This window comes from Microcaecilia unicolor, chromosome 6, assembly GCF_901765095.1.
Source record: "Microcaecilia unicolor chromosome 6, aMicUni1.1, whole genome shotgun sequence".
NCBI lineage: Eukaryota > Metazoa > Chordata > Amphibia > Gymnophiona > Siphonopidae > Microcaecilia > Microcaecilia unicolor.
In genome coordinates, this window is record NC_044036.1 from 331,773,427 (window position 1) to 331,789,384 (window position 15,958).

Consider the following 15,958-nt stretch of genomic DNA (forward strand, 5'->3'; position numbering starts at 1 on the left):
GGCCAAAAAAGCCAACAGGATGCTAGGAATTATTAGGAAAGGGATGCAAAATAAGACCATGACTAATGCCTCTGTATTGTTTTGTGGTGTGACTTCAACTTGAGTACTGCTTTCAATTCTGGTCGACTTATCTCAAAAAAGATTTCGCGGAATTAGAAAAGTTTCAAAGAAGAGTGACCAAAATGATAGAGAGGATGGAACTGCTCCCATATTTATTTTATTTATTTATTTGTAGCATTTGTATCCCACATTTTCCCACCAATTTGCAGGCTCAATGTGGCTTACATTTGCCGTAATGGCGGTTGCCATTTCTGGGTAACAGCATTACAATTAGTATTGCGTTAAGGTGTATACATACATGGTAACAGACATGTAACATAACATAAATGGAACAGATCATGGTGTATATATACATCATGTGGATTGTAACGTACATTAGGTCTTCGACTATAGAGAGTCCCTATTTCCTATGAGGAAAGGCTAAAGAGGTTGGGCTCTTCAGCTCAGAAAAGAGACGGCTAAGGCGGGATATGATTGAGGTCTGTAAAATCCTGAGTGGTGTAGAACAGGTAGAAATGAATCGATTTTTCACTCTTTCAAAAAGTACGAAGACTAGGGGACACTCAATGAAATTACATGGAAATACTTTTAAAACAAAGGAGGAAATATTTTCTCACTAAGCTCTGGAACTCATTGCTGGAGGATGTGGTAACAATGGCTAGTGTATATGGGTTTAAAAAAGGTTTGGCCAAGTTCCTGGAGGAAAAGTCCATAGTCTGTTATTGAGATGGGCATGGGGGAAGTCACTGCTTGTCCCAGGATTGGTATCATGGAATGTTGCTACAAATTGGGTTTCTGCCAAGTACTTGTGTCCTTGCTTGGCCACTGTTGGAAACAGGATGCTGGGCTAGATTGACCATTGGTCTGAATCAGTATGGCCGTTCTTATGTTCTTAACTGATGTCTTTTGAGAAGCAGCTCTGTTCAATCAACACTGAGCATAAGTGGAAAATAAATTCTAGAGCATTCCAAAAATATCAGACTTTGAACAGATGTGTCCTAAACATTCACATTTTTGTGGTATAAGGAGGAGCTTCATGTCCCCCCCCCAGCTTTCCATCAAGCATATTGCTTTTGCTTTTTTAATGCAGCAAACCCAGATTTCTGGCCACTCGCCTTTCAAACCCCAACATATTTCCTGCTTTTTCTATCCTAGGACTGTCTGTGACTCTACCCTGTTTTTACGGTCTTCGTTTGAACATCACCACTGCAGAGCATGCTAGAAGCCCATCTCTTGAGAATGGTTTTATAATGAGAATGAGGTGGTTTTGCATTTCTTTAAGGCATTTATTATCATGTGCAGAAAGAAGTTGGTGTTGGTGGCGCTTGGCAAACCCAATGGTGTACAGCATACATCAACCACAAGTTTCCTTCATAAGCCTTATCCATTGTACATTGGTACAAGACATAGCTGTTGCTAGGTACATCATTATATTTGCAAAGATTGTGGTCTACGCACTGCAACTGTCAGTTGTTAATGGCTTTAATTATGGGTTGATGATATACAGATAGGCACATTCTTTGGATCATGGAGAAAGAATATTTTTTTAAGACTTAACTTCACTAGTAAACATCAGATGAGATGAAAGCCTTTTGCAAACTCATTCTAGTTTAAACAGAAAAAAACAAACAAAAAAAAAAACCTAACTTTTCGAGGCTAGTTATTATTTCTGTGCACAATACCTGAGATAAGTAATGAAGGATTAGAATATGTATAAACCACATTGGTTGTTTGGCACTTTAAAAAAATATATATTTTAGTCCATCAGCAAATGAGACTGCTAGTACTGGCTGGAGACACATGTTGCACAGATGAGCAGTAAACAAGTGTTTCCATACAGCTGTGCTCCTTCAGTGCATTTACACTAGTGGTCCTTTCCAGGGCAGAGGTTTTATAATGTGGAAAAGCATTGGCTAGGGCAGTGGTCCTCAAACCTGTCCTGAGGACCAGCAGCCATTCAAGTTTCCAGATTATCCCTAATGACTATGCATCTCTTACCTCTAGTAACAGTTCACTCACTCAATACTTAATAATAACAGTGTATGAATGAAACGGAGATTAGAGATTAACATAGGATAGGTAGGAAGCATCTTTTGTTGTAGAAATTCATAATAAGGGAAAAGAAAATGACAATAAACACTGTTACTATTAAGTATTGAGTGAGTGAACTGTTACTAAGGTAAGAGATTAAGAAAGGGCGTTCAGTTTAGCGAAATTATAACTCATTAGGTATTGTATTAATGACTATGCATGAGAGAGATTTGTTTTATGTGGAAGGAGCAATGGTGTGGTATTGGCTCCAGATCAGATTCGCCTATTGAAGAGCTATGGTCAATTTAGAAAATGTGTGAAGGCATTCCTTTTTGGGGAGGCCTTTGGTATTGATCTGGAGGCTTAGGGATGTTTTCTATCTGTGATTTCTGTTTGTTTTGCTGGAAGAGTAAGTGTTGTTATCGATCTGTTTTTATTGTGTACGTAGAAACTGTAAATCGCCTAGAAAGTTTGACAGCGCAGTATAGAAACTGTAATAAATCTCCATTTTACGCAAATCTCTCTCATGCATATCCATTTAGCATCAAAAATCTAATGACTGATTCATCAATATAACAACATGTAATCGTACATTCACCCACTAACTCCCACTGTTTAAAAACATACCCCCTTTATTTCACCATATAATGTCAAACAAATAACATAACAAAACTGCACCCACACCACACAGCAATTATGTCCATATGAAATGTCCATATGTCGATGTAATTCTTCACAGCATCCTCCTGCCACAATTCCCAAAGCTCAACAAGCCATTGATACATAACAGACATCACATTCAGAAGTTGGTACTAAAGCTTGAAAATCGCAGTCCGGTACCTCCCACTGCGTGAAGATCATCAGGTGCTGCAAAAAATCTTCATCCGCACCCGGATACCATAAAACACCTTTAAATTTCTTGAGGCCTCTTAACTCTCTTTTGGTCTCAACACTGGCCGTGTTTCATTCATACTTCTTCAGGAGACCGTACTTGCTTGGCCTCTTACTTCCAGCAGGAGCATCTTGGGATTGCAGACTGAGAACCAAGACCTTGTGATCTTAGGCAAGTCATTTACCCTTGATTGCCACAGGTACAAACTTAGGGTCTCTTTTATCAAGCTGCTCTAGCGGTTCCCCTGTGACAATGTCGAAAGAGCCCATTCAAAGTGAATGGCCTTTGTCGGCATTATCGCACTGGAAGCCACTAGCACGGCTTGATTAAAGAGGCCCTTAGGGTGTAAGCTCTCCTGGGACAGACAAATACCTACTGTACCTGAATGTAACATGCCTTGAGCTACTCCTGATAAAGGCATAAGCCAAGTCCAAAATCCCTCACTTCCATTCCCTTAACCTACCCTTCCTTCAGTCCTTTGCCACCCTTTGCCGATTAGCATGTGGTGTTGCACAGTAGCTGCTACCATGCTCTAAATTGCATGGTAAATTCTTACTACACTTTAATAAACAGTCTCCTTGTTGCATATCACCTAGCTATAGTGCGAAGAAAGATGATATCATTTGGATGATATTTCCATTTTATTTTAGACTATCAATGAATTAGAGAAGCAAGTTCACCTGCTAAGAGAAGAGCTGATACAAGTAAACTCTCAACGGAAGCAACAGTTGGTGGAACTAGGTCTTTTGAGAGAAGATGAGAAGCAGAAAGTTGCTCGTGAGCATGAAACTGCTATCAGCAAACTCAAGGCTGAGATGGAGAAGTCAAAGATAGATTTACAGAGAACAAACGCTTCAGAAATGGAGATAACACTTGACAAGGTAGGTTGGTTGAAAGGTGTGTGTGTGTGTGTTTAATTCTTTTAGGATGTTTCATGGTACCCTACACAAAGCACTTACAGTACTAATTCCAGTACTAGGTTGGTGCTTCCAAGTCCCTCTCGATTTAGAACTGTTGTTTTTTTGCAAACTGGAGTTTGGCCATGAAGTCTGAATTACGAGACTCAAGATGTCAGCGTTGAGATGATTTAGTAAACTCTTTTGATCTATGCTAGGAGAGTGCCTGCCTGTCTCTTTTTTGGCACTTTGTCTGGAATTTCATTGAGGCTTTCTTCAGGTTTGTTGACTAAGAACATCCACAGTCTGTTTTAACCTATTTCTGTGCTATCTTCCGTAAATTTTGCAAACTTGATTTTTATGTGACAGATCTGGAAGCTCATTAGTCATTTCTGTTCCTGTGGATATGAACTGTGTCTCTGTCAACTTGCCCATCCCTTCAAAATTTGGGTAAAAATGAAAACCAAATAGCGTAAAGAGAACAGAGATAATAGATCTTTCATTGGTCCGCTTATATGTTACAGAAGGTTGTAACATAAGGATTTTATGGAAATAAGAACACCATCCATCCGTTATTGAAATCTTATTAGTTTTTTGAAAATACAATACGTAACCATAAGGACATTTGCAACAATAATTGGACACCTCAACCCCCTTCCCTGTAACATTTCTCTTCTTCTCCCTGCCTCCAAATTACCCAACTAACCCCCTTCCCCCGTTTTTTTCCCCCAGGAATAAGTGTTTGTGGACAATTACCAGCTCTAGTAATGAAGGCTCTAAATTACAGAATGTGAAAAGTTTAATTGGTGTTATTTTATGTAAAGCTTTATAGCTCCAGTGATCAACGTTTAGCAGAATCTTTGGCCTGGGCAAATAATGCTAATGCAGCCTTCCTTAGAGGAAAATTGTCCAAAACTGCAAACATCTTTCTGATGACTGTGACATAAAGAAAGTTGAACAGGAAGGTATTGATAAACATTTAGAAGTAGAGGAAAGAGCAACAATCCAGCATAAATTGCTGAAAGAAAAGATCAGCAAAATATATTTCAGGAGAATAAAATCTATGTTGAAAAGGGTTTTACCCTAAAATGAACTCTCTGCGTAGACTTTTAGGTTGTTTGTAGCTACACTAAATAGAGGTCCAATGTCTTCCTCTATGGGTCTCGTCTTCCGCCAGGGTCGCTTTACTCATACTACCCCTCTCCTCAAGACCCTTCACTGGCTCCCTATCCGTTTTCGCATCCTGTTCAAACTTCTTCTACTAACCTATAAATGTACTCACTCTGCTGCTCCCCAGTATCTCTCCACACTCGTCCTTCCCTACACCCCTTCCCGTGCACTCCGCTCCATGGATAAATCCTTCTTATCTGTTCCCTTCTCCACTACTGCCAACTCCAGACTTCGCGCCTTCTGTCTCGCTGCACCCTACGCCTGGAACAAACTTCCTGAGCCCCTACGTCTTGCCCCATCCTTGGCCACCTTTAAATCTAGACTGAAAGCCCACCTCTTTGACATTGCTTTTGACTCGTAACCACTTGTAACCACTCGCCTCCACCTACCCTCCTCTCCTCCTTCCTGTACACATTAATTGATTTGATTTGCTTACTTTATTTTTTGTCTATTAGATTGTAAGCTCTTTGAGCAGGGACTGTCTTTCTTCTATGTTTGTGCAGCGCTGCGTACGCCTTGTAGCGCTATAGAAATGCTAAATAGTAGTAGTAGAAATATAATTCAGAACACTTAATAAACACCACAACCTGTTATCACGTCAAGCTCATTTATCAGCAAAAATGTTTAAAAAAATAATACATTTTTTTTAGAGATAACTCTGTGTAGTGAGCAGTATAAAAGGAATTCACTATGAGGCTCATTTTCAAAAGAGAAAAACATCTAAAAAGTGGCATAAAGCAGCATTTGGATGGTTTTTTTTCACCAAAACGTCCAAATCGGTATTTTGCTGGGATATCTGTGTGGCCAGTCTACTAAGAATGGTGGCCTCCATACGTCCCAATGGCTTGTTTTTGTGCTTTATTCACTTGGCCTTTTTTTTTTTTTTAGAAAATGAACCAAAACGATAAATGCACAGAGCACAAAAATACCTAGCAAGTGGCCATTTTCGGGGGGGAAAAAAAGACGTTTTGCTGTTTTGAAAATGGCTATATTTGCTACTCAGATTCTGAACGTGAGCAAAACATCCAAAGTCAGATTAAATGCCATATCAAAAATGCCCCTCCACGTGTTACCGCCAACTGCTTATAACACACAAATAATGGGCCTTAATGGACCCACATAGTTAAAACACATCATAAAGATCCTCATTTTGTATCTAATTTTTGTGGAGTTTGTTCCATCCTGATTGCCACTGGCTGAATATGAGGCCTAACTTTGCCCATACTCCATCCAAACTTAACCCCTGAACATAGCTACACATGAATCACATAAAAATACACACATTTCTTGTTGCTGAAAGTACTTTTACATCTGTAACATGTCCGTAATTTTATAAAAGGTCTTTTACACATAAATAATCCTTTATTAAAATTACCCGCATACTTTTTCAGCCCTCCCAGACCACACACCCTTGAAAGCTCTACTTTTAGGCTATCTACAAATATAAATAGTAACTTTCTGAAATCACCATTTCCACATTGAATTCTTCTAAAATGATCTCCTGTTCATATTATAGTCTGTCAGCTTCAGAAGGAAGCTCATACTCCATGTACCCTGACCCATGAGAATAAAGTACTGTACAGTGTATTAGGATGGAAAGGCAGCAGAAAGGAGGGGTGAAGCCAGAATCATCACTGGATATCTAGGCTCATAGGGGCCGATATTCAGACCGCCGAGCTACCTCCCGCGATCACTGTTAAACCCAGATATTCAGTGTCAGTCTATTTCCAGTGACCAGCATTGAATATCCAGTTTATTTTTGGGCAATGAGAAGATAACTGGCTATGTTGATATTCAGACTTAGCCAATTATCTTCTAACCGATGAAAGATATCCTGTGTTTTCATGCGGCCAAATATATTCGCTAAAGTGAGGAAGAAAATCAGCGGATAACATGTTTGGTGGCTGTTATAAGAGGCTAGCTGATAACTGGTGATATTCAGCAGGAGATAGCTGGCTATTCCCAGCTGAATATCACCAGATACCACTACTAGACGTACACAGCACTGTACACATTATATGCAGGTACTTTCTCTGCCCCTAGAGGGCTCACAATCTAAGATTTTGTACCTGGGGCAATGGAGGGTTAAGTGACTTGCCCAGGGTCAGAAGGAGCTGCAGTGGGAATCAAACCCAGGTTGCCAGGATCAAGGTCCGCTGCACTAACCATTAGGCTACTCCTCCCTTGGCTAGTTGCCGATCTTGGCCGGTTAAATGCTGTTGAATATTGGGGGCATATTCATGTGCTCTACTCATCAGGCCATATTGTTTTTGACAATGATCGGAAACTTTGGTAGAAAAAAAAATAGAAATTGATTTGATTGGAGCCACATCATTGTTATGATATTAGTCTATTACTATGGGTCCATGGCAGCATTTCTATCAAAAGAAATATGAAGTGCTAGTATTTAACATGGGATAATCTACAGAGGCAGAAGGACATATTCTTTTCAGTTCTTATGATGTCACTTTAAGGTTTTAGGTGAGGTGTGCTGTTTTTCATTCCATTTTTCATTTGCTTATTTCCGATCTGAGGAAGAAGGGCAACCTTCGAAAGCTAATCAAGAAATGTATTAAGTTACAGAAGCCTGCGCAGCCTTCTACATGGAATGTTGCTAGTGGAATAGCAACATTCCATGTAGAATCTCTAAGAGTAGCAACATTCCATGTAGAATCTCCAATGGTATCTATTTTTCTGTCATAGTAATGCTTGAATGTTTTCACTTATATACACTGTCAGCTAGCACATTTGCTTATTTCCGATCTGAGGAAGAAGGGAGACCTTCGAAAGCTAATCAAGCAATGTATTAAGTTATGTCCAATAAAAAAGGTATCATCTTATTTTCTTTTCCATGTTTTATTTTGTTTGATTTCTATAGATTCTACATGGAATGTTGCTATTCCACTAGCAACATTCCATGTAGAAGTCGGCCCTTGTAGATCACCAATGTGGCCGCGCAGGCTTCTGCTTCTGTGAGTCTGACGTCCTGCACGTACGTGCAGGACGTCAGACTCACAGAAACAGAAGCCTGCGCAGCCTTGTACATGGAATGTTGCTAGTGGAATAGCAACATTCCATGTAGAATCTCCAATAGTAGCAACATTCCATGTAGAATCTCCAATGGTATCTATTTTTCTGTCATAGTAATGCTTGAATGTTTTCACTTATATACACTGTCAGCTAGCACATTTGCTTATTTCCGATCTGAGGAAGAAGGGAGACCTTCGAAAGCTAATCAAGAAATGTATTAAGTTATGTCCAATAAAAAAGGTATCATCTTATTTTCTTTTCCATGTTTTATTTTGTTTGATTTCTATAGATTCTACATGGAATGTTGCTATTCCACTAGCAACATTCCATGTAGAAGTCGGCCCTTGTAGATCACCAATGTGGCCGCGCAGGCTTCTGCTTCTGTGAGTTTGACGTCCTGCACATACGTGCAGGACGTCAGACTCACAGAAACAGAAGCCTGCGCAGCCTTCTACATGGAATGTTGCTAGTGGAATAGCAACATTCCATGTAGAATCTCCAATAGTAGCAACATTCCATGTAGAATCTCCAATGGTATCTATTTTACTGTCATAGTAATGCTTGAATGTTTTCACTTATATACACTGTCAGCTAGCACATTTGCTTATTTCCGACTCAGAAGGGCAACCTTAGAAAGCTAATCAAGAAATGTATTAAGTTATGTCCAATAAAAAAGGTATCATCTTATCCATGTTTTATTTTGTTTGATTTCATTCCATTAAAAAGAGTATGGCAGGGTCTTGCTTGATGGCCCAGCAGAAGCACTATGTACTGCTGTGCTGGAGACCTGAGCTCACTTCCCAGATTCTGCTGCTGCTGCTCCTCAGTGCTAGTGAAAATGCTTTAGAGAATGGACAAACATCAGTTGTGATACTTTGACATCAAGGGGGCGGGGGAAATTGTTTATAGGTTGACCCAAGTAGGTGCCAGGATGAGCTGCTGTAAGCTAAAGGTCGTTCCATGCAGAACAGCATTTATATAATACTAGCCTGGCGTGCATTTTTTGCGCCTAACTTTGAGCTCAAGCATTTACGCCTGCCAAAGGCTAGTGTAGATGCTGGCGCTTACTAATGGCAGGTGCTATAACTCTCTGCCTAAAATCTTGGGAATGTCCATAAACAGCCCATGCCCCCTTTGGAGTTGCACCCTATAAAAATTAGGCATTTATGTTATAGGATAAGGGCGTAGGGCAGATCCGCGTGTAACTCCTAATGATGTCTAATGAAGTTCTTGTTATCATCAATTAAGCAAATTACTTTGCACGCAGATCTTCAATCCACACACAGAATTGAGTGACCTATATAGAATTCCCCAGAATGGGGGCAATTCTATAACATACATGCCACCATTTATATGCCAATTGTTTATGTAAATGTTTCAGATAATGTCATTTATGTATATTCCTGGAATTCTGCCTGAGCTCCCTCTGTAAATACTTACTTTGTTTACATAGCACTTCCTTTACCATTTCCCTCCCATTCTCTTTCCCTTTCACCTATCATATCGTTGTCTACCTTCCCTATTCTACTTCATTACGTTCTTTTCACATGTCCTTTGTAATGCCTTTCATAATGTAAGTAGTTATGATCATCTCAATTTATAATACTGTTCCTACATTTCCTTGTTTTTACTGTATGCTTTACCATGTAAGATGCTTTCTTTTACTATGTAAGCCGCACTGGACCTGCTGTATGTGGGAAAGAGCGGGGTACAAATGTAATAAATAAATAAATAAAAGGGGGGATACACATGGGCGGAGCTTGGACAGGGTGCAAAGTAACACCCGTACTCCTAGATTCCGTATATGACGCTCAGATTTTGGCCCCCAAATTTGGGTGTGCTGCTGAAATCTGTTCAACTTAATTGGCTAACGAGCTCTTAACCATCAATAATTGGGTGCTAAGAACCAAGTATTGATATTAATTGGCAACAATTAGGATTTATGTGTGAATCTGGCTGTGTGCTCTTCTATAATGTGGGTGCCTACATCCCATAGGGGATATCTCAAAAGGAGGGACAAGAGCTGGTCAGGGGCTTTCTAAAAAGTTGCATCTGTTCTTAGAGAATATATAGGTCACCACCCCCACCTTGTGGATCAGCACTCAAGAAAAGATCTAGGTGTCATTGTAAATAATATGCTGAAATCTTCTGCTCAGTGTACAGCGGTGGCCAAAAAAGCAGCTAGGAATTATTAGGAAAGGGATGGTGAATAAGACTGAAAACACTATAATGCCTCTGTATCACTCCATGGCGTGACCTCACCTTGAGTACTGAGTTCAGTTCTGGTTGCCGTATCTCACAAAAAGATATAGTGGAATTCGAAAAGGTTCAAAGAAGAGCGACGAAAATGATAAAGGTGATGAAACTCCTCTCATATGAGGAAAGGCTAAGGAGGTTAGGGCTTTTCAGCTTGAAAAAGAGACGAATGAGGGGAGATATGACTGAGGTCTACAAAATCCTGATTGGTGTAGAACAAGTAGAAGTAAATCGATTTTTTACTCATTCCAAAAGTACAAAGTCTAGAGGACACTCAAGGAAGTTACATGGAGTGTCACCAAATCTGTCGGAAAAAAAGCAAAAGATAAGCAACAAATCATTCTATTTTAATCTATTTTTAAATCGCTAACTCACTATCTAGAAAGGCAGTGGCAGCAACAGGGATGGGGGAGTGGGGACAGACACTGGACTGGGGGGAGAAACAGAGAAGGGGCTTAGGCTGTCTGGAAGGGGGAGCACGAGGGATGGAATAGTCTGGATGAAAGTGGCAAGAGAGGGAGAGATGGAAGGGAGAGAGAAGGAGGGCAGATGCTGGATGAAATGGAGGAGAGAGGGAAGACAGAGGCTGGATGGAACGGGAGAGAGAGCAGAGGCTGGATGAAAGTAGCAAGAGGGCGGGATGGAAGGGATGGAGAAGGAGGGCAGATGCTGAATGAAAGGGGGAGAGAAGGAGAGCAGATGCTGGATGGAAGGGAAGAGAGAAGGAGGGCAGATGCTGGATGAAAGGGGGAGAGAAGGAGGGCAGATGCTGGATGATAGGGGGAGAGAAGGAGGGCAGATGCTGGATGGAAGGGGGGAGAGAAGGAGGACAGATGCTGGATAGAAGCGAGGAGAGAAGGAGGATAGATGCTGGATGGAAGGGAAGAGAGAAGGAGGGCAGATGCTGGATGAAAGGGGGAGAGGAGGGCAGATGCTGGATGAAAGGGGGGACAAGGAGGGCAAATGCTGGATGAAGGGGGAGAGAAGGAGAGCAGATGCTGGATGGGAGAGAGAAGGAAGGCAGAGACTAGATGGAAGGAAGGAGAGAAGGAGGGCAGATGCTGGATAGAAGCGAGGAGAGGAGGGCAGATGCTGGATGGAAGGAAAGAGAGAAGGAGGGCAGATGCTGTATGGAAGGGAAGAGAGAAGGAGAGTAGATGCTGGATGGAAGGGGGAGAGAAGGAGGGCAGACGCTGGATGGAAGGGGAGACAGAAGGAGGGCAGATGCTGGATGGAAGGATGGCAAACGTTTGTTGAAAGGGGGAGTGAAGGAGGGCATGCATGGAAATGCAGGAGTTGGTGGCTGAAGTGTGCTACCGATTTGCTTGCGCAAACATCATGGAGCTTGGGCCTCGTGCAGTGGACCTCTTAAGCTCTAGTGGATGTCCTTGCCAGCAAAGGTTGGACTCAATGCTGGTGGGGGTAGGGTGGGGAGAGACTTGAGAGGAAATGTGTAGCCTAGGGGCGCCATGACCCAAGAAAGTTTGGAAACCACTGATCTAGCAGAATCTCTGTCCCAAGGCTCACTGTTAGCGACACCACTGCAATAGGAGTCGTGGCCCATTAATTCTCCGTGCTTGTCTTTTCTGGTATCCATATTATGACTGACAAATCACTCTGATATCTCAAGCAGTCAGTTGAAGCACTTAGGCTATAAAACAGACTTTGTTGGCAGATTGTATAATGCTCGGACTCTCAAATCAAAGCCAGATTCCTAATCTCTTTTGCCAGCACGTAGTTATGGGGAGCCTGGTGCTTAGACATGTAAGTTTAGTATGTGAGTGTCAGTGACGGTACTGTTTAAACTAAGCAATTCACTACAGCTACAGTTTTCATTAGAAGAGAGAAGACCTGACAAAGCATATTATATGTTTATTTTTTAAGCTGGTTATTAGGCATAATTGGATGTTTAGATGCTTCATCAATGAACATTCCTTCCTTTCTCAGATGGAAACAGTATGCTCTGACCTAGTAAGACTCCGTGGTGTGTCATCTGTTAGTTTAATTAATTAATTTTATATATTTATATAGTGTTTTTAACCAAAACACGTACTAACATCCACAATCGGAAAACATTTATATCCTTTCAAATTCCCCAGGGAACCTCCACTTAAGGGCTCAAAGGAAACTGAATATTTTAAAATAAACTACTTAGGTTTACACACTCTTACGGTTGCTTAAAGGAAAACTATAGCTACCATGTGGTATGTAATCAATGTGCTTCTGACCCACATCATGTCTGTGGTCACTGGTCAATGGGTTGCTTCTCTGTGCGTTGTGCAATACACACCCTGCTGCAAAGGCTCTGGCACAGACAAGTGCCTGGAGCAATTAAGACAGGGTAGAAGGGGTCCAAGGTGCAGATTGGTTGGGTCAAGTATGGTTCATTGCTGAGAGTGCTGGATGGGTAGAAAAGGGTTCCCCCCCCCCCCCCAAAGTTGTCCACCAACCCCCGGATTCTATATATCGCCTAGAGATCCGGGGTAGCATAGGCGGCCGGCGGTAATTCCAAAGTTGGCGTGCACTAGTTCCTGCGGTTGAAAATAGTTTTCTATTTTCTACCAGCGGGGGGGGGGGGGGGGGGGGGGAGGTGTGTTCCCAACAGTACATAAGTAATGCCACACTGGGAAAAGACCAAGGGTCCATCGAGCCCAGCATCCTGTCCACGACAGTGGCCAATCCAGGCCAAGGGCACCTGGCAAGCCTCCCAAACGTACAAACATTCTATATATGTTATTCCTGGAATTGTGGATTTTTCCCAAGTCCATTTAGTAGTGGTTTATGGACTTGTCCTTTAGGAAACCGTCTAACCCCTTTTTAAATTCTGCCAAGCTAACCGCCTTCACCACGTTCTCCGGCAACGAATTCCAGAGTTTAATTATGCGTTGGGTGAAGAAAACCTTTCTCCGATTTGTTTTAAATTTACTACATTGTAGTTTCATCGTATGCCCCCTAGTCCTAGCATTTTTGGAAAGCGTGAACAGACGCTTCACATCCACCTGTTCCACTCCACTCATTATTTTATATACCTCTATCATGTCTCCCCTCAGCCGTCTCTTCTCCAAGCTGAAAAGCCCTAGCCTCCTTAGTCTTTCTTCATAGGGAAGTCGTCCCATCCCCGCTATCATTTTAGTCGCCCTTCGCTGCACCTTTTCCAATTCTACTATATCTTTCTTGAGATGCGGCGACCAGAATTGAACACAATACTCAAGGTGGCCACTCGCTGCTTGATTACCGCTAGGTTGATGGGTGGCGGTAAGGGCTCAGGCAGTAAATAGCTGTACGCTACTTTTAATTGTAGCGCACCGCCATTTACTACCCCTATTGAAAAAGCCTTTTTTCCCTAGCCGCGGTAAAACATGGCCCAGCGTGCACCAAAACCACATGCCCATGCTACCCCAGGTCACTTCTTACTGTGGCTTAGTAAAAGGACGCCTTTGATAGTTATGAACACTGTAAATTCAGTATTTTATTACATGACTAGCCGTTAAGCCCGTTAAAACGGGCAAGTATTGGTATGCTCTATTTTGATGTATAACTCCCTCCCTCCCTCCCCTCAGCTCCCCGCCCTTCCTCCTTGCCTCCCTCCCAGCTCCAAGGCCCGATTCCCTCCCAGCTCCAAGGGCCCCCCCAGCCAGCTGCAAGGCCCCCCTCTGTACATCCCTCCCAGCTCCAAGGCCCCCCTACTTCTGACCTCCCATGTCCAGCATCCTCCCTCCTTCCCTGCCAGCTTCAAGGCCCCCAGTCTCTCCCTCCCTCCCTAGCTCCAAGGCCCCATTCCCTCCCCTCCCAGCTCCAAGGCCCCCCTCCTCCTTCTGAGCATTTATCCTGCCTTCCCCTCCCACCCCGAGGTCGCTGCTGTCGCCGCTACCGCTCCCCCCCCCCCCCCGAGGTCGCCACCGGCCCCTCCCTCCCAGCTCCAAGGCCCGATTCCCTCCCAGCTCCAAGGGCCCCCCCTCCATCCCTCCCAGCCAGCTGCAAGGCCCCCCTCTGTACATCCCTCCCAGCTCCAAGGCCCCCCTACTTCTGACCTCCCATGTCCAGCATCCTCCCTCCTTCCCTGCCAGCTTCAAGGCCCCCAGTCTCTCCCTCCCTCCCTCCTAGCTCCAAGGCCCCATTCCCTCCCCTCCCATCTCCAAGGCCCCCCGTCCAAGCCAGCTCCAAGGCCCCCCTCCATCCCTCCCCTCCCTCGCAGCTCCAAGGCCCCCCTCCTCCTTCTGAGCATTTCTCCTGCCTTCCCCTCCCCCCCCCCGAGGTCGCTGTTGTCGCCGCTACCGCTCCCCCCCCCCCCCAAGGTCGCCACCGGCCCCCTCCACCCGGGCCCTCCCTCCCAGCTCCAAGGCCCGATTCCCTCCCAGCTCCAAGGGCACCCCCCTCCGTCCCTCCCAGCCAGCTGCAAGGCCCCCCTCCTCCTTCTGAGCATTTCTCCTGCCTTCCCCTCCCCCCCGAGGTCGCTGCTATCGCCCCTCCCCCCCCGAGGTCGCCGCTACCGTCCCCCCCCCCCCCCCGAGATCGCCACCGGCCCCCTCCACCCGGGCCCTCTGTTCTACATTTAACTTGCAGCACCGAAACTGCAGGCAGATCAGCTCCGTCGGCCTTCCTTCTCTGCCTGTGTCCCGCCCTCGTGTGACGTAACGTCAGCGAGGGCGGGGCACACAGGCGGGGAAGGAAGGCCGACGGGAGCTGATCTGCCTGCGGTTTCGGCGCTGTAAGTTAAATGTAGAAGAGAGGGCCTGGCCTGGTGGAGGGGGTTGGCTGCGACCTTGGGGGGGGGGGCGGCAGCGGCGACCTGCAGGGGGGGGGGCGGCAGCGGCGACCTCCGGGGGGGGGGGAGCGGTACCATTAGCGGCAGTGTCGACGTCCGTGTGGCAGTGACTGCACTCCTCCTCAGCGCAGAGTTTCCCTCTCTGTTCCGTCATCACGTCTTGACGTGGGGGCGGGACAGAGAGGGAAGTCTCTACTGCGCATTTGCAGGTGAGTCGGTCACTTGCCATTTATATGTTTGATATTCTTTCATTTTAAAAAATAATAGAATATAGTCCGTAACAACAACACTGTATCTGAAATTGGCATGACATTTAACTGCACTCAACTCCTGTTCTGTCATTTTAAGCAGCATTCTAAGCATTATGTTGGCTGCCTTCCAGCTTGAAACCATTAAGTGGCTGTGATCAACAGTTCTGAATTCAAAAAGCTCCACTTGGCATAATTATTTAAAGCCAAGGTCACAGAAACTGCTTAAAGCTTTGAAATTCATAATTAAAGGATTAATATTAACTGGTGAAGAAATGTTATATTTTGCATAAAGAAGCAGACCTTGACTCTTTCTTCTGTAATGGGGTTTTTTTTCTATGTTTAAACCAGAAAAAAAAACAAACGAGAAAACAATATTTGCATCTATAGAAGCAAAGTCACAGCTTTCTGATCTTTTTTTCCTCGCAGACTACAAACGCTGGGGTCCTTTCACTAAGGTGTGCTGAAAAATGGCCTGCGGTAGTGTAGACACGTGTTTTGGGCACGCGCAGAATTATTTTTCAGCACACCTACAAAAAAATGCCTTTTTAAAAATTTTTGACGAAAATGGACGTGCGGCAAAATAAAAATTGCCGGGCATCCATTTTGG

At 43.9% G+C, this 15,958-nt stretch overlaps 1 protein-coding gene across 1 annotated transcript in view; it reads left to right on the top strand.

The window, feature by feature from the left end:
• Positions 1–15,958, top strand: part of CEP112 (centrosomal protein 112) — a 704,958-nt gene that overhangs the window by 400,212 nt on the left and 288,788 nt on the right. The window contains exon 22 of the mRNA XM_030208453.1: positions 3,634–3,864. Within this exon, the coding sequence (XP_030064313.1) occupies positions 3,634–3,864 (231 nt within the window). The remainder of the gene's footprint in view (positions 1–3,633; positions 3,865–15,958) is intronic.